The following is a 19,075-nucleotide window of genomic DNA, read 5'->3' on the forward strand; positions in this document are numbered from 1 at the left end:
CTTTGTTTCAGTAAAGGGCACTTTGGGTTTCCTCTGAAGGTTGCCTCTCCTGGTTTTGCAAACTACTAGCGTATCTGACTGAAGTTTCTCCTTTTCCCACAGCCCAGATGTTGGCACTGGCTTGGTCGCTGCAAACTTTTGTCAACAACCCCAAGCCCAAGAGAACCCCTTGCTGTATCCTCCCCCATTTCCTCCCACCTCCCCACTGCCCCAGGAACTTGTTCCCTCGCCCCCACCCCCAAGGAAACAAATTTTTTAAAAATATTTTTTAATTGATTTCAGAGAGAAAGGGAGAGAGAGATAGAAACATCAATGATGAGAGAAAATGATGAGAGAAAGGGAGAGAGAGATAGAAACATCATTGATTGCCTCCTGCACGCCCCCTACTGGGGATGGAGCCCACAACCCAGGCATGTGCCCTTGACTGGAATAGAACCTGGAACCCTTTAGTCCACAGGCCGGCGCTCTATCTACTGAGCCAAACTGGCTAGGGTCAAGGCAACACATATTGAAAATTCTTTATTTCAACGATGGTGCATTATCCCCCTCCCTCCCTGTCCCTCCCTGTTGGTGGAGGCTGTGGGGGCAGGGGCAGGTACACACAGTTCTGGGTGGACCTGGAGTGGGTGGAGGAGGAGGGGCAGGAGACACGGAAGAGGGCACATTAGAAAAAACCTCTCTTAGTTAACTTCTTTTTTACAACAATTTTCTTACAATGGCCGTAGGTAATTTTAAAGATTTTCACATTCTTCGGAAATATACAAGTCAGGTCCGGCAGGCAGGGACACTCGTTATACAGGCCGAGGAACGTCTGGGAAAGGCAAGATTTGACCTTGACCCTGGCTGCTGCTCTGCCCTCAGGTCTGAGCGGCAGCCCCCATTTCCACCCCAGCCCAGCTCATTTGTTTGCACACAGCAGAGGGGCCTCGGCATAAAGTATCCTCTCACCCAGCTGCCTGGGTCTGTGCCTCCGGTTGCCTCCTCCATGCTGACCCCTAGGATTGCTCAGTGCCCTCCTATTCTTGGGCAAAATCCAGCCAAGAATACCTGAGGCTACAGCATAACTCCTGGGGCTGTGTGTGTGGTTTGGGGGGCGGTGGGAACGGGGGAGAGCAGAGTCAGGCATAGTAGGACCGTGGTTAGGGTTAGACCTTCTAGCTGTGCCCAATCACAGTGCTACTTTCAGGGTTTGCTGAGATGAGCCTCGGAGAACAGGAACCCATGTTAGAGGGAAGCACTGCCACGCCTCTGGGGTAGGGACCCACCTTGGGTCTGTCCTCGGCTCCCCCAGGCCACAGGCGGCTTGGAGACGCAGGCACAGCAGAGAATTCCCAGCTCGGGTCTTTGCCGCCCACCTTCCCCTCCCCCCCTCCCCTGGGCTCTGGGTCCGCCAGGCTCTCTGTTTCCGTGCACCCCCCACCCCGAAGCCCTCCCCAACGCCGTGCCTCACCCACCTGCGTGTGGCACCAGTCGTCCTCAGACCCCTTCTGGGTGCAGTGCGACTCGCAGTTGTAGGGGTCCCGCCGGCAGCACCTGCTCTTGCACTTGATGCTCTGGATGCAAGCCTCCCCGTTGTTCTGTTGGAAGAGCACCCCTCTGGCTCTTCTGCAGCCCCTGCCCGCCCGCTGGGGGGCTTTCTCCCAGCTGCCCCCCCACACACACACGTTATGCCCTAAGCACCACCCCACTGCGCCCAGCCTGGGACGGGCAGAGGGTTAGGAGGGGAAGGAGCCGCTGGCAGGACCTGGCTGGTGCCTAGAGGAGCTACAAGAGCGCTTAAAGGTTCGTTCCAGGGCCCCCAAAGTAGGTTCTCCTCCTCCCGCACTTCAGGGGCGTCCAGACCTTCTGTCTTTGCTCCTGCAGTTCCTTCTGCAAACTCTTACCTACCTTCTCACCTGAGCTGGGATGCCACCTACCTCTCCCCCACACACACAGACACACAGGTCAATGGCCCCCAGTGCTGGGGCTTACAGCATTGCATTATTTATCGCCATCACCCATCGCCTCTCTGTCACCCATCGCCTCTCTGTCCCACGATTTCAATAGTCATTCAACCAGCAAATGCTGAGCACCTACTGTGTGCAGGCCCTGCTCCCAGCACTGGGGATGCCGCTGGGAACAAATGCCCGCCTCCTGGGGCTCACGCCGCAGCGAGCCGCCTGACAGAGCTTTCCATGGTGAGGGAACGCGCTTTCCGCCCTGTTCACTGGGCAGTCACAGCCGCATGTGGCTATCGACACGTGAGAGGCGGCTGGTGTGACTGAGAAACTGAATTTTGTTTGATTAAATATATACATATTTTTTTTATTGATTTCAAAGGGAAGGGAGAGAGAGAGATAGAAACATCAATGATGAGAGAGAATCATTAATCGGCTGCCTCCTGCACGCCCCCTACTGGGGATCGAGCCCACAACCCAGGCATGTGCCCCTGACTGGAATCAAACCCGGGACCCTTCAGTCCACAGGCCGATGCTCTATCCACTAAGCCAAACCAGCTAGGGCAGAAACTGAATTTTAAATATTATTTACTTTTCATTTAAGAAATTGCAAGTGACTAGTTACACTATTGGACGAACCCAGCTCTAGACAAGAAATATCACAACTACATACGTGAAATAGGTGAGGAGGCACAGATGTTCAGCAAAAATAGCTAGATTTAAACAAACCAACAGCAAAAAACCATACTGTGTGATTCCATCATATGAAGCTTGAAAGCAGGCAGCACTAACCCACAGCGAAGGAGGTCGGAGGGTGTGCCCTTTGGGACTGCTGGCCCCAAGCCCCAGGGAGCCCGCTGGGGGCTGAAACGCCCTGCAAACTGACCCGGTGGTGGTCATGCGGGTGTTTACACGAGTTTACAATTCATTGATTTTCATGTAAATCAAGATTTGGGCAGTCCGCTGCATGTAATTTTTACCTAAGGTGGTATAATTAACAATTATGACGTATTACATACGTATAATCATATCTATTGTGTATGACTAAGTGCTGTAACGAAAAGAAGCCAGAGCCCTGGCCAGTGTGGCTCAGCTGGTTGGGTGTCGTCCGGTGCTCTGAGGGGCTGCGCTTTGATTCCCAGCCAGGGCACATGCCCGGGTTTGGGGCTCGGTCCCCGTGAAGGGCATGCAAGAGGCAGCCGATCTTCACAGAGATGTTCTGTCTCTCCCTCTCCCTTCTTCTCTCTCTAAAAATCAATGAAAGATCGAGAGAGAGAGAGAGAGAGAGATAGAGAGAGAGAGAGAGAGAGAGAGGATAAAGCTGGAAAGAAGGACTGGTCTTCCTGATTCCGCTCCACTCTCATCTCCCCCTTCCCCTCCCCCCCACCCTCTCTGGCCATCAGTCCTTCCCAGAACAGCTAGCGGAATCTTTTTCCAAAAGATAATCCCATCACACCATTTCCTTACTTCAAAACCTCCCAGGACTTCCCAGAGCATTTACACATGGCAACTCCATGGGACCTGTGGGCCTACTCATTCCCGGCTGGCTGCCAGCACTGGATCGCCTCCTGCCCCCCTCTACACTCGCCCTGTAGCCACCACTGGGCCTCCGAATGCACCCACCCCGCCTGGCCCCAGGCCATTTGCACTGCTGGTTCCTCTGCCCAGAACACCCTGCCCTGTGAGCTCTGCCTGGCTGCCTCCCTCTCCTGCCTGGGGCTGACAGGCCTTCCTGCACACCCAGCTAGAGCAGTTCCCATCACCTGGTTCACATTTGTGTGTCTGAAATTACCTCCTTTATTTCTTTTTGTTTTTAAAATGTTGTCTCCCCTGCTAGAACCTCCGGGATCTTTGGCTGCCTTGTTCAGGGTGGTATTTCTTAGCCTCTTGTAGATACAGATTGCAAAACAGCTGAATAAATGCGGGTACTGTACTTCTCGGTGCGTTTATCTGACCTCATCTATTATTTCCAGGCTCTCACTCCTCTCTGAATCTGCGGCCGAGGTCCCGTCTCCAGGCCTTCGTCCTCGCTCTTCCTCCACCTGCGAGGCTCCCTTTGGGAAAGGCCTCACTTCCTTTGGGCCTTTGTTTAAATTTCACTTTGCTGGGAAGGTCTCCCCTGAGCACCCGTTTAGAGCTGCAGGCCCTCTTCACGCCGCCGCTCCTGAAGGCCCTTCCTCATTCTCTCTGTCCGCGGGCGTTTGTCACCTGCGATGTTTCAATTTTACTCATTTGCCTCCCGCAGAAGAACGTTAGCTCCACAAGGGCAATGATTTTTGCTTCTTGCTCACAGCCCTAACCCAGCACCTAGAAAAATAATGGGCCTATCACAGGTGCTCGATAATGAATGAATGGCTGGATGGGTGGACGTCTTACCAGATGTGAGCCTGAGGGTGGGGTGCTCTGGTGGCAGCACCTGGGTCTGCCTTTCCTTCCCAGGCATCCTCCACCCAACACCCGCTACTGCCCCTCACTTCTGGCTTTCACTCTCACCGCCTCCGTGCCCACCCACCCTCCCCAAATAGTATAGATCTTAGGATGGTGCAGAGGAGGTGACTGTATCCTCTGGGTTTCTTACCAACTGTCTAGTGTCCAGTGTCTTTATAATTGAGCTGCTGGTGAGGAGGAAGAAATCAGAGAGGAGGAGGAGGAGGACCGGGAGCAGCAGCGTCCGAATCATGGCCCAGAGGTGTTGGTGGCATCTCCAAGGTCCAGCTAAATACCCTGCATCTGCCATCTGACTGCCATGTGACTCAGGCCTGGAGGGTAGGTAGCAGGTGTGACTGCCCAGGCCTAGCCTTGACAGGAGAGGCTGTGTGGGCTGCAGATGGCAGAGACGGAGGAACAAGCCAGGGGCTGGGGGTGGAAGTTTTTTGACCACAGAGGCATCCCGAGCCACTGCTGTGCTCCTCTTGCTACCCTCAGAATAGTCTAGTCCAGGGGTGGGCAACCTTTTTGTGAGTGCGTGCCCAAACCAGCAAGATCTCTGACTCAAAATTCTTCTGCGTGCCAACCCTAATTTTTTGAGAACATGTTACGCCTACTTGATATCTCTTAAGGTGTACGTATGTGAAGGACCTTGAAGAAATAATAAAATTCATTTGAGCGACAAAAACACTATATATGATGATGAAAAATACATTTATTTTTTAATGTATACATGTGCACTGATAGTCCGACAGAAAACTGTATGACTCCGTTTGATATTATCAGTGGGGCTTTTGCTGCTGCATCACTGATGACAGAGATTTTACATCGGGTTTATATTCCGTGACCTTCAGAGATATGCATGAGCTACTACTTTCATCACGCGTGCCAGGGGTTGCCCACCCCTGGTCTAGTCTCTGTGCTTGGAATCTGGCAAGATCTGGGTTCAAGCCCAGACCTAGTGCTTAACGGCTGTCTAATCTTGTGCAGACTTCATAACCTCTTTGAGCCTCAGTTTCCCCATCTGCAAAATGTGAAATAATAGCAGTACATCACAGGGATGATGCCAGGCTTAAATAGCAGGTGTTGCACTTCATGTAGAACAGGCACCCAATAGACAGGAGCTGTTCTTGTCTTTAGAATCAGAAGATCTTGGCGCTAGAGGGGTTTCAAAAGATGCTCCCACCCAGTCCAATTGTATATTGTTACTAATAAGCAGCATTCTTGTTACTGGAGAGCTGCCCATGTCGGGTGTGGCTCTCCCCTCCTCAGCTCTTGCCAGCTCCTGAGACAGAATTCAGATGAGTGACGGACAGCAGTGTTGAAGCAAAGCCAGTGAATTTGTGAAGGAGGCAAAGCAAGAGACGGAGGAGACATTAGGGAAGCCAGCAAGCAGGCTTATTACGAACGCACTTGGCATGAAGCACAGCGGGCCATTCAGCCAGGTAGCCTGTGGGGTCAAGGGTTTTATACCTTTTCCCCTTGTAGGTTTCAGGGTCCCCCTTTTACATTGTTGCAGCTTTTTCCAGAATTTACAAGAACATTTGGCGATTTTGTCTTGGCAAGTCCCAGGACTACTGACTCCTTTGATCAGTGGGTGAGGTAAACTCCCCTCTTCTTCTCCGCCCTCCCCTCCTCCCGCCCTGGCAGCTATCTCTCCTGCCTAACATCCCCCCTCAAGTGATACCATGTAAATGCTCTGGGGGGTTTGTTACGTGTCCCCAGACTTCGTCTGTCCTTGGGTTTAGCGCGCACAGGTAGCGTGAGGTGGGTCTTCGCTCCCTATTTTCCCAGGCGAGGGTGGCTTGAGCTATGTGTTCTCTGGTTAGGGAGGAGACTTGTAAACCATTTGCTCCCAAGTGTCCTTGGTTGGAGAAGACAAGGTCTTGCAATTCACAAGCTGGCTGCAAGCTGCCCAAACCGTTTGGTCTTGTTTAATTTTCTTGCCTCAGTTTCCCCATTCCACTCGCCCAGGAATTTTCCTAGCTTCTTGCTACCCTGCCACATTATGACATCTTGTCTCTCCGATGAAGTGACTAAGACCAGAGAGGTTGCTACACTTCCCCAAAGTCACAAAGCTGTCAGGTGGTGGAAGGTTAGACCCTGGTTTTCATCTTTTTTTTTTTTATTGATTTCAGAGAGGAAGGGAGAGGGAGAGAGAAATAGAAACATCAATGATGATGAGAATCATTGATTGGCTGCCTCCTGCAGGCCCCCTACTGGGGATCGAGCCCACAACCCAGGCATGTGCCCTGACCAGGAATTGAACCCTGACCTCCTGGTTCATAGGTCGATGCTCAACGGCAGAGCCACACCAGGTGGGCTGGTTTGCATCGTTGTACTCCCTCCTCCCAGAGGCCGTCATAGAATTTCAGCCACTCCGTTCCTGGGGAATCCAGCCTGCCTGGGTGCACTTCCGCACGCCTTCTGAACAGGACAGAGCCAGAAGGGCTTCCTTGATCACAAGCGACAGAAACCCAACCCAAAGTGGTTAAAGAAAAGGTGAATTTTCTGGGTTTTGAAACGTAAAAGTCCAGAGGTAGAGCTATCTGGTTAAGACACAGCTCGTTTCAGGGGCGGAATGAAGACACTAGTCTCCAGCCTCCTCTGAGCTGGCTTCATTCTGAGTCCACATAGTGAGGGATATGACGGCTGCCAACAGCCACAGACCTCCCTTCTCCCAAGCTCAAGTCCAGTGACAGAGAAGGGAAATTGTCCAGTGGAAGAGGAAGTATTACATTTTGGTGACTCGTGCAAATCCTAAGCTTCGCTCTGATTGGACAAACTAGATCATGTGCCCATCCCAAACCTGTCCCTGAAGCAGCAGGAACCTCATGGCCACCCGTGGAGCCAATCTCCGGTGGAGGATTCAGTGCTCTGATGTGCAGGCAGCCGCTCTCCACTTCAGGGGCTGGGGGAGGGGAGATAGTTTCCTGCGGGAAATTCAGGGTCACCAAGGGAAAGGGAGCAGGGGACCCTTGGCCGGCCAGATCAGTAGACGTTACTTAGATGTGGCAAATGGGAACTGACGGGGAGCCACCCATTGTGCCTAATTTAAACAATGCACAATGTCACCGGCACAACTTTTATGAAGTCTACTCAGTCTTTATTGGTTTTAAAGTGTTTCAAAGTAAAAGTATTTGTAAGACTTTTCATAAGTCACTATCATTCTCAGCTCTCTTTCCAGAGCGATTAATTGTGTTTGGAGTGAATTCTGCCCATTGAAGGAGGGGCTAGTGGTCCAGTATCGCTTTGCTGCCACTTGGAAGGTTTTTTTCTCTAGCAGTCAGAGCCGCCTGGAAGACAGAAACCACTCTAGGTGTTTGACATGAAGAGAATTTAATACACGGCCATGTTCACAGGCTGTCAGGCGCAGGGAGACGGCCAGCAGGTCAACACCAATGCCCCTGTGGCTGGAGGAACAACGTGCTGAGGCTGCGACCGGAGTCCCCGGGGACTGCTGGCATCGCCTGAAGCCGAAGGTGCCACCACTTGTCTCCTACCTCCAGCCAGTCCTAGGACCAGAAGACAAAGGAGACTGGGAAAGGTGTGCCCAGGGGCAACGAGCAGAGCAGGAGGTGAGCAAACAGGCAAACAGGTGATTTGCACACCTTCCTGCCAAACCCACCACCAGGCTGGGAGCATGCGTGTGCTTCTGCCATTCCCCCCTGCTCCTCCCCCACTCCCCAAGTCTGTCCCTAAGGCCGGGGTGCTTTACTTGTTGGGGACCTGGAGGGGAGGAGTCACACCTGCCCCAAAGCTCATCATTAACCCTAAGGGTGGCACGCTGTCAATGTTTGGGGTGGGGAGAAATAGCACTCCAGCCAGCTGGCTCAGGGGCCGGCATGGCTCAGGGGTTGAGCATCCACCCATGAACCAGGAGGTCACGGTTCGATTCCCAGTCAGGGCACGTGCCTGAGTTGCAGGCTCGATCCCTAGTGTGGGGTGGGCTGTGCAGGAGGCAGCCAATCAGTGATTCTCTCTCATCATTGATGTTTATCTCTCTCCCCCTCTCCGTTACTCTCTGAAATCAATAAAAATATATTTCTAAAAATTTTCACTCTGTGAAAGAAACCTCAAATTAAAAAATATAACCTTCATGAAAATCTTGCCATGTTCACCTCCTGCAGGAAAGAAAGCCATGGATCATGGATATAGACTTGGAGAGCTGCCCTCCTGAGTACTAGCTATTTTATTGATTTTTACAGAGAGGAGGGGAGAGGGACAGAGTTAGAAACATCGATCAGCCGCCTCCTGCACACCCCCCACTGGGGATGTGCCCGCAACCCAGGTACATGCCCTTCACCGGAATCAAACCTGGGACCCTTCAGTGTTATGCCCAGAATTCAAGATCCCCAAGAAACCATGCCAGGGAGTCAGTCCGATGCAAAAGCAGAAGGTCCTTTATTGAGTTAGCTAACCCGACCCGGGCCTCCAGTCGCCGCAGCGACCGGAAACCGAGTGCCCCCCGTGAGAATAGTGAGGGGAGGGGAGCCGGCTGTGGGCCCTGCCGATTGGCCAGGCGCAAGTCGGGTCTTGTTAAATCCTGGGCGTGGCCAGCAGGGGCCTGGGCTCGGGAAGAAGGCACTTTTCTGAGCGAATGGCCTCTGCCCCATCATTCAGTCCGCAGGCCGACGCTCTATCCACTGAGCCACACCGGTTAGGGATCTCCTGAGTACTACCGACACGTCTACCCTGTTTCCCACAGTGACCCACTCAGCTGCCTTTCCCACAAGGCTGGCTGGGAAGCCGGGGGTCATGTGCTCCCTCCCCCACCTCCTCCCGAGGGTACGGCTCCGCCAGAGTGCGCAGCCCGAGTGAGGGCTGCCTAGCAGTGCGCCGTCACCTCGAGGTCCTGGCGTCCCAGCTCCTCTCGCTCGTTAAAATAGAAGAGGATTTTGTGGAGGCAAGTTGCTCTTGCTGTAGATTCTCCCTTTGTCCTTTAATAACAGAACCCCAAGCTTTCACTGGACACACGGAAACTACATTTCCCAGTCTCCCTTGCAGCTAGCTAGCTACAGTCATATATTCAAGTTTTTCTCAAGTGAAAATAATTCATGCTGCCTATTGGTCATACCCTTCTAGGAAGCGTGAGCATTTGCTGTCTTACCCCCTTTGCAGATGAAGTCAATCCAATCAGAATCAATCCTAAGGTGTTTGCTAAGAATCCTGGGACAGAGACAGTCCCTCTCTCTGGAAGGCACAATATGCATGTGTGAGGTGGATTTGTGGGCAAGAGGCCTGGGTCCAAACCCCGGACCCACCCTTACTGTGAACCCTTGAGAAGGATTATTGAGCCTTAACTCCCTATTTGTAAAATAGGGATAATTATATATTACCTTGCTGTACCAGTGAGTTAATACAGATTAGAAGACACTTCGTATAAGGTCTGGGGCCTAAGTTGTCAGTAAATCCTGGCTGTTTTTGTTAGGTGACATCTAGAACTTATGTGGAGAGGAATCCAGCCTGAGGCCGTGAAGTGGCTGGATTCAGCCAGACCTGAGGCCTGCCCCGCCTTTAAATTCTACTTCTGACCACCAATGAGTTCCCTCGTCATTTGGGCCAATTTGTTTGTTATTTTTGAAAGTTTCTTCACAATCGTGCTATATTTTAATGTCAAGAGCTTTCGCTTGGCATCAGTTATGAGTTGGTTTTGAGACAATTCCTTCTTCCCCCCGCTGGGATGATTACTGACCTCTCCATTCCTTTGGGGTGATTCTGCCAACAGGGGACAGGTTCCACTCTATGCCCATGCGTGTTGCTGTACATGTCCACGTAGCAACACAGAAAGTGGCTCCGCTAGCTAATGCAGTGTGGCCATATTTGTCCTGAAAATCGGTGTCCATTTCTGGTGGACCTTTTCGCACTGAGAGACGACTTAGCAAGTTCTGGGTTAATGGAAACTTTGTGAAGCTGAAGACGGAACTGCAGCAACGGCAGCTGCTAGTTTGTTGGAACTTCGAGTCAAGCACCCTTCTTTTATTTATATAAGGCCCTGCACACGAAATTTGTGCACTGGGGGGGTGTCCCTCAGCCCAACCTGCACCCTCTCAGTCTGGGAGCCCTTGAGGGATGTCTGACTGACAGCTTAGGCCTGGTCAGTCGGACATCATTAGTGCTGCGGGGGCGGGAGAGGCTCCCACTACCACCACTGCGCTTACCAGCTGTGAGCCCAGCTTCTGGCTGAGTGGCGCTTCCCCTGTGGGAGCACACTGACCATCAGGGGGCAGCTCCTGCATTGAGCATCTGCCCCCTGGTGGTTAGTACTCGTCATATTGACCGGTTGGTCAATTTGCATATTAGCCTTTTATTATATAGGATATACTTGCAGCAGAAAGAACTCGCTGAGACCCCCATGGGGTGCCCTTGGACAAGTCAGGTAGCTCTCTGAGCCTGTTTCCTTATCCATGAAGTGGTCACATCTGAGAGAGCAGAGGTAACAGCACACCAGGCGCCTTTCCAACGGCGGCACAAGCATTTCTGCATCCACACTTCACGCACATTCTCACAAATCCGCTCTCAGTGACCTCCACCCTTTCACCCCCTTGCAAAGTGTTTACATCCCCCGTCTCAGTCCCTGCTACCACACAGCCACCCACGGGCACCTCAACGTCCACGCTCCGGGCACATTCTTCTACTCTGCCCCTTCCACACAGGCGTTCATCCGACTGGCCCTTCCTGGACCCAGCCTCTCACCCACACGTCCCACCCACTCCCTTCCCAAGCACTGCCCTGGGGCCACCATGCCTCCTCCAAGGCCAAACCCCAGGGGAAGCTCTTTCATGCCTCCAGACTCCCCTTTCACGGGCCCCAGACTGGGACGAGCGCGACCAGGTTCCCTCGCCCAGGAAATGCACAGAGGCCAGAGCCAGAGACGGACTTTAATGTGTCTGGAGCTGGATTATGAACAAGATGGGGACTCCAAGGCCTCTGGCCCGAGGGAGGGGAGGAGGATGGCAGTGACCACCGCATCGTCCTCTAAATCAAATAGCAGCGGCGGGGACAGCTCGGGTCCTGGGGTATGCAACTCAAGCCCAGTCGGCAGGGGCATATGAAGTTGATGGCTCCCTTGGTCTGTGGGAAGTGAGTATGAGAGTTAGGGGTCACCAAGGTTCGGGAAGAAGGGGGTTTACACTTCTCGGGAGCACAAGTCATGTGAGTCGGACCTGGGGCCTGTCTTCTCTACAGCTTATACCTTCAGGACCTTAGGCAACTTTGTCTCCCTTTCCTCATCTGCGAAAGGAGCTGAGAACTGTAGCCCACCTCCTAGGGTTATTAAGGGGATTAAGTGAAATGAGTTGGATCAAGGGCTCACAATGAAAAGACGCTCTGGCCGCTTCTGCGAGAGAGTCAGGCCAGGGCGGGGGGCTGGCTGCTTCCAAGGGCACCGGCAGCTCCCCAGACAGGACCACGGAGGCCGGGCCCCGCCTCCCTAGAGGGGTGTGGGCCCAGGGCCAGAAGAGAGAAGACGAGCAGGTACAAGACGTACTGCGCACACTGCTCCCCGTTTCCACCAGCTAACAACCAGCAAGTGCAGCGGAACTCTGTCGCTGCCAGGAACCCACACTCTTCCCAGCAACCTGGTGGGGGAGGTCTGTGACCCCATTTTACAGATGAGGAAACCAAGGCCAGAGAGCAGAAGTGGCCTGTCTGAGGTCGCAAAGCCGGGGTGGGAAGCCAGGATCTGCACTCAGGCCCAGCTCCAAAGCTGTGCTCTGCCACTGCGGTGCCTCGCTTCTCTCCAGAAGTGAGGTCACTGTGGCAGGGGGTAGGGGCTGCTGGGGAGAATGTCTTCCCCACTTTGCCTCAGTGATGTTACGGTAGCTATCCATTCAACAAACATGTGTTGAGCACCTGCGTTGCACGGGCACTAAGCTGAGGGGTAGGGGGTTCAAAGATGAGTGTGCTGTGTTCTGCCCTTGAAGTGCTCCAAGCGTGGGGGACTCAGACGGAAGTCATGGCCACCAGGGAGGCCCGGGCCCTGCTGAGGGTCTGGGCCAAGGGTGTGGGGATTCCAAGGAGAGAAGGCTTGTCAGAGGGAGTGGCTGGCATTGCAGGACGAGGAGGAGTTTGCCAGGTGGAGGAGGAGGAAGGGCACACGAAGCAGAGGGTGAGAAAGCAGGTGTAGCCATGTGGGGTTTTTAACCTTCTCCACCCCAGAGCCTCACCTGGGGCAAGCACACCATGGTTTTTCTGCCCTTGGGGGCACAGAATTCACCTCCGTTGTCCAAGTTCATGAGACAGCAGTCACTGAAGCACTCCGAGTGGTGGGAGCACGGAGCTCCATCCACCTGTGGGGACAGCCCCTGCGTCACCAGCTCTCTGGCGGTGGGGGAGGGTGGGGAGGGTTCTTGCCAAGGCCCAGGGGCCACCCCCCAGCACGCCCCTCCCCCAGCACTCAGAGGGCAGGGGAGAGGGAGAGGGGGGTCTAGCGTTTTCTTTTTTTAATATATTTTATTGATTTTTTATTTTATTGATTTTTACAGAGAGGAAGGGAGAGGGATAGAGAGTTAGAAACATTGATGGGAGAGAAACATCGATCAGCTGCCTCCTGCACACCCCCTACTGGGGATGTGCCCGCAACCAAGGTACATGCCCTTGACTGAATCGAAACTGGGACCCTTCAGTCCGCAGGCCAACGCTCTATCCACTGAGCTAAACCGTCCAGGGCAGGGAGGTCTAGCGTTTTCCCTCGGCCTCCTCTTCCTGTGGGTCCCAAAGGGCTCCTGAGCTGGGGAGCAAATACTCCCAGATCACAGTCCTAGGAGTGCGGGCAGGCGGTAGGGGAGAGAGAAAGCTGGGAAGGGGAGAAAGCGCCACTGCGCCCAGAAGTGGGGGTTCAGGGGGAGGCACTAGAGCAGGTCGGTAAGGCATGGCCAGGACCCAGGGCCGACACGTCCCGAGAGGGCGCGGGGGGCGGGGGGGGGGGGGCGACCGCTGGCCACAGGCCCTTCCTCTCATCTCCGGCGCCACCAGGGAGGTGAAGCCGGGCTTTGTCGGTTGGGAACCACCGAGCCTCCAGCCGGGCACAAGCCCCTTCTGGGTGGTCCCTCCACCCGCCACTGCCCCTCCAGCCCGGCCGGTGCCCCGCCCGCGGGGGGCCGCTCACCTTCAGCGGGGGCCGCGGTTTGTAGTGCGGGAAGGTGCCCCCGCAGGGCAGCAGGACCCCCGCCAGGAGCGCGAGCGCGGTGGCCATGGCCCTGGGCGCGGCGGTCCTGGGCTCGGGCCGCGGGGATGGGCCTCCTTCCCGGGCACGTGACCCGGCTGGAGGGGGGGCGGCGAAGCCCAAGGCCATGGCCGCGGAGGCCGGGGTGAGCGAGTGAATGGGCACAGGCTGCCCCGCGCGGAGGCGAGCGGCGCGGAGCCCTCTCCAGCCCCGGGAGGCGTGCGCGGCGGAGCCCCGATGCCGCCTGGGACGGGCCTGATGATACGGATTCGGGGGCCCGGGGCCTCCCTGGAGATCACTTCCAAGTGAAAACTTAAAGCTGGACCAGGAACCTTGTTTTGGAGAAAGGATGCAAAACGGATACACCGAAATGAAAGCCGCTTCCTTCTCGATACTCCGACCCTCCGTCCGCGGGGCGCACGGCTGCCCACCCGCACCTTTGGGACAAGCCGCCCAGCTCAGACTCCCAGGCCCGCCTGTCCGCTCCGAGACGCTGCACACACGGGGCTCTTCCCTCTCCCCAGTCACCACGTGTCCAAGGAGTCGTCTGTGAAGTGTGGGGCAGGTGGAGGGGAGGAGAGAGGAAATCGCAGGGGGACGGGGAGGGGGAAGGGAGAGTGCAGGGCAATCGCTGGAACCAGGCGGCAGGCCTTCCCCGCCTTTCCCTGGACGGAGCTCCCACCTCCCCAGCCTTGCCTGCTTCTGCATTTGAAAACGTGCTCTTGCCCTGGCCGGTGTGGCTCAGTGGATATACAGCCTCCGCCCGTGGGCTGAAGGGTCCCGGTTTGATTCCGGTCAAGGGCGGGAGCCTCGCTCATACCTGGTACCTCCCGGGCAGGCTCCATCCTCGGTCTGCAGTGCTTGGAGGCAACCAATCCATGTGTCTCGCTCACACGGATGTGTCTCTCTCTGTGTCTCTCCCTCTCCCTCCGCTCTCTCTAAAAATCAATGGAAAAATGTCCTCTGGTGAGAATTAACAAAAAACAAAAACAAAAAGAAGAAAATGTGCTCTTGAGAAAAGATCTGAGGAGCTCTGTCTTCCCCCCTGTAGCTTGTTTTGCAGGATCTGCGCCCCGTCCCCCCCAAAACACCAGTGCAGTGGGTCCCTCACTGGAGGCCACAGCTTGTGTGGCCAGTGGCTACCCACAGATAAGAGTTGGGCACGGCCAGCATGGCTCAGTGGTTGAGCGTTGGCCTATGAACCAGGAGGTCGCAGTTTGATTCCAGATCAAGGCACTGGTTGGACCCCCAGTGGGGGGCGTGCAAGAGGCAGCTGATCAATGATTCTCACCACTGATATTTCTATCTCTCTCTCCCTCTCCCTTCCTCTCTGAAATTATTTTTAAAAAAATATTTTTTTTAGCCCTGACCTGTTTGGCTCAGTGGATAGAGTGTCGGCCTGCGGACTGAAAAGGTCCCGGGTTTGATTCTGGTCAAGGGCATGTACCTTGGTTGCAGGCACATCCCCAGTGGGAGGTGTGCAGGAGGCAGCTGATCGATGTTTCTTACTCTCTGTCCCTCTCCCTTCCTTTCTAAAAAATCAATAAAAATATTTTTTAAAAACTATATATATATATATATATATATATATATATTTTTTTTTTAAAGAGTTGGGGTGTCAGAGGGCAAAAGCCAGGCCCACTTTTCTGGACTTCAGGATGGTGCCAGCCCCCACCCCTACCCACCAGCAAAAACGCCCACTAGCCCTGAGTACTGTGAGGGTAGAGGCCTCTAACTTGCCTTAGTGCCTAGCACTCCTGGGTGCTCCCTAAGTCAACTGTTGAATCTGTGACATGCTCAGGCCACTGAGGCTGCCTCAGACACCATGGGGGTGAAGCAGAGGGCGTGTGTCCTGGGCCCAGTCCCTGGCAGTCCCTCGGAGCCTGGAATTCAGCCCCCTGAGGGCAGGACCCATAGCCCTGGGCCCGCTGAGTACTTGTCAAGTCAGCTAAATGGAAGTTCTTTTCCAGGCCCCAAGTTGGTACCAGCAGGGACCGGCCACTGGGATATAGGAAACAAGCCAGGGGACACCACACACACCCCACCATCACTCATTAGGAGGAAGGCCCTGGGCTTCCTTCAACCTCTATTAGCATCCGGGAGGCAAGGAATTCAATGGTTAGGTTAACCGCTCAGGAAATTTGGATGGTCCCAGCATTCACCAGCTGGATGACTAGGGAAGATGCTGACATCTCGGCCTCAGCTTCCCCATCTGTAAAAGGGGAGGTTGCTGAGAGGGTTAAATGAGTTAATTGGGTAGAGTGCTTGGCACAGAGCCTGACAAACAAAACAGTCTCAAAACAATGGTGCTACCATTATTATCATTAGCATCTCTGGTGATTCTGGAAGGAAGGCAGTGCTGGGCCTGAGGCCAAGGGGGTCAGAGGATGCCTCAGGGACCAGCTGCCACGAGGCCTCCACTCCTCGCCCCAGCCCTGCTTCACCCCTCCCACTTGCTCCAAGTCCCCTGCTGAGACCCTCACCTGCCTGGCATGTTGCCCCTGCCTGCCGGTCTGTGCCCACCTTCACCCACAAGCTGCGCCAGTCAAACCAGTCTGCGTGCCCTTCCTGCAGCCCACGGGTCCGAGCTCCAGGCCTCCAGTCCTTCCCACGTAACTCAGCCAGCTCTTCTTGGGCCCCAGTCTGAGCTGAGCTTGAGCCTCCTGTTGCTCAGGGAGCAGTTTATCCTGACATCTCCTCGGGATGTTGACCCTCTCCTGGCCCTGGGGGCTCCTCTCCCACTCCCTGAGGCCGGCCCACCCAGGACTTCCAAGAGGCCCAGGGTCTGCCTGGCTGATTAATGAGGTTCCATGGCAGCCAGAGCCTGGGAGCGGGGAAGGTGGCAGATGGACGGACAGACAGAAGGGGGGGACTCAGCAGCTGGCCCAGCCACCCCACCCTGCAGAGAAGCCCTCCCAGCCAGGGCTGTGTCCAGAACCCCAGGGTCCCAGGCCTGCACCTGGCAGTCGAACATCTAGTGGAAGGAGGGCTTTGAGGAGCTCTGTCCTGGCGAGGGGTGCTATTGACTGAACTGTGAGTCCCCCACGTGCATGTGGAAGCCTGCCCCTCAGCGCTATGACATTTGGAGATGGGCTTTTGGGAGGTGTTGTCTCTCTCTCTCCCCTGCAAGTCGGAAAGAGCTCTTACCCAAACCTGCCATGCCGACACCCTATCTCGGGCTTCCAGCTTCCAGAACTGGGAGGAAGAAGTGTCTCTCATTTAAGCCACCCAGTCTGTGGCACTTTGTTGTGGCAGCTGAGCTGACTATTGTATGGGGCTTTGGTCTTTTCTTTAGGAATAACAGCCCTGTGGCTCAGTGGTTGAGCGTTGACCCATGAACCAGGAGGTCACGGTTCAATTCCCCACATGCCCAGGTTGCGAGCTTAGTCCCCAGTAGGGGGCGTGCAAGAGGCAGCTGATCAATGATTTTCTCTCATCATTGATGTTTCTATCTCTCTCCCTTCCTTTCTGAAATTAATAAAAATGTATTTTTTAAAAGTGATATTTTTTTTAAAAAAAAGAGGAACAGCCCCACTGTACTGAGAGGGTTTTGTGTCCATCACCTCAATCAGCCCTCCCTGCATTCGGGTAATCAACACTAGTGGGCACAACTGAGAACTCCTGAAGCACAGCAATGCCCTCTGTGCCTCGCAGGTAGAGTGTGAGATGGCACGGGAGACCTTTCTTCCGCCTGCAGCCACGCCACCGGGGAGACGGCCCCTGCGGACATTGTGGAAGATGGAAGGGAGGGAGGGAGGGACACAGGGACCCTGGAGTGCTCAGCCAGGTGTGGCACGGGCCTCTCCCACAGACCACCGGCCAGAACTAGTCACATGACCTCACCTTCTGCAAGGGAGGCTGGGAAGGTGAGGGGATCTGGGAACATGTGGTGTATTCTATCATTTCTGCTGCATCACTCGTATGCCCACTTACAGAAGGGGAACTCCAAAGGCCGAGGTTGACTAACAGGCCCTAACAGCACAAGTACATTTCGGAGTCAGATAGAACGCCCAGGCGTGCTAGCGGCTGAGCCCAAGCTCTTCCCAGCCCCCGCACCGCGTGGGCGGCCAGAAGGCCGTGTCCCCCGTGCTGTCACCACTGTGTCCCTCCAGCAGTCACAGTCTGGAACCTGCTGCTTCGGTCAGCTCGTTAGCCGTCCATGAAGTTCGTTGTGTCTTCCGCCTCCCCGTGAACCGGCCAGGAGCCCGGGGGCTAACACATCTCTGCACAGAGGTCCACGGCCCCTGCGGGAGCTGGTCCTGCCGTTGTGCGTGGGAGGCAACGGGAAAATATTGCTGGCTGCTCAGTAAGGGGGAGGATCTGGAGGCAAAGGCCCCAGCTGAGCCCCAATTGGCAGGTGGGGTCCTTGATCTGGGGTCCAGGGGCCCCTGGGCAGTGTACTGAAGGTCCAGCCGGGGGGTAGGGGGGACGAGTATTTGAAATTCTAGGCAAAACATTTTGTGCATGGCTTTAACAGGTTATTTCTGACAGAGAACTGCAGTTTTCCTTGAGACCGGTTCCGAATCTTGATTTTGAGGTGAGGAGACCGAGGCCCAGAGAAGGAAGGGCCCTTCCCAAGGGACTCGGCACAGCCAGGCCTCCACTCCGGCTCCGGCTCCAAGTCCCGTCCCAGCGGCCTGTCCAAACCCAGCTGGTGTGGGTGCAAGCACGCACCCAGGACCCGTCTGCACAGTGAGGAGGGTGGGAGCAGGCCGCAGCCTCTGGGGCCGATGGGGTGGTCACTGAGCCACTTGACCTGTGACTGTGGCCACAGCTCTGCCCGCTGGTCAGGGCCCAAACCTGGCCGCCCCCGTCCGGTATGAGGAGAATGGGGGCAGCTCAGGTCAGGGGAGCCCCTCACTGGGAGACCTCTGTTACTCCCCCCCTCACCCCTCATTCCTGTCCTTTCCCCTTCCTGCCTCTGACATTCTCCGGGCCTCTTTTTCTTTCCTGCGTCTTTCTGGTGGTTTCCATGACAATGTACTTACTGGTCTACAGCAAAATGAAAAAATAAGGGTAATGTGGGGTTTTTGTTTGGTTAAAAATAAATGTATTGAGCCGGAGCCGGTTTGGCTCAGTGGATAGAGCGTCGGCCTGCGGACTGAGGGGTCCCAGGTTCGATTCCGGTCAAGGGCATGTACCTGGGTTGCGGGCACGTCCCCAGTGGGGAGTGTGCAGGAGACAGCTGATCGATGTTTCTCTCCCATCGATGTTTCTGACTCTCTATCTCTCTCCCTTCCTCTCTGTAAAAAATCAATAAAATATATTTTAAAAAATAAATAAATAAAAAAAAAAAAAAATAAATAAATGTATTGAAATCAAATAATGATCCTTTATTCTGAAATTACATCCTCCCTACTTCTTGGGGGTTCGATATGTTTTTATGAAACAATGGCAATAGCACAATGGTCGTTTTGTTCTGTTTTCCATGTCATTACTTGGTTGTTATATATGTTGTTAAATATATATACATATATATATATATATAGTCTCCATAATTTTTTGAAAGTTTTCTTGGTCTGCGAAGTCCATGATAAAATCCCGA

General features: G+C 54.4%; 2 protein-coding genes across 2 annotated transcripts; both read right to left on the reverse strand.

Annotated features, from left to right (window-relative positions):
* Positions 1–664: 664 nt before the first annotated feature.
* On the reverse strand, positions 665–5,610 carry CLPSL1 (colipase like 1). The gene is made up of 3 exons (XM_036318437.1): positions 5,596–5,610; positions 1,455–1,577; positions 665–811 (listed from the first exon to the last, which is right to left on the reverse strand). Exons 1-3 carry the CDS (start codon positions 5,608–5,610, stop codon positions 665–667), a joined length of 285 nt encoding a protein of 94 aa, XP_036174330.1.
* Positions 5,611–11,242: 5,632 nt separating this feature from the next.
* CLPSL2 (colipase like 2) lies at positions 11,243–13,683 on the reverse strand. Its single transcript, XM_036316106.1, has 3 exons — positions 13,474–13,683; positions 12,533–12,655; positions 11,243–11,438 (listed from the first exon to the last, which is right to left on the reverse strand). The coding sequence occupies exons 1-3, from the start codon at positions 13,657–13,659 to the stop codon at positions 11,343–11,345; spliced, it is 405 nt and encodes a 134-aa protein (XP_036171999.1). The 5' UTR covers positions 13,660–13,683; the 3' UTR covers positions 11,243–11,342.
* Between the last annotated feature and the right edge of the window lie 5,392 nt (positions 13,684–19,075).

Source organism: Myotis myotis, unplaced genomic scaffold, assembly GCF_014108235.1.
Source record: "Myotis myotis isolate mMyoMyo1 unplaced genomic scaffold, mMyoMyo1.p scaffold_m19_p_7, whole genome shotgun sequence".
NCBI lineage: Eukaryota > Metazoa > Chordata > Mammalia > Chiroptera > Vespertilionidae > Myotis > Myotis myotis.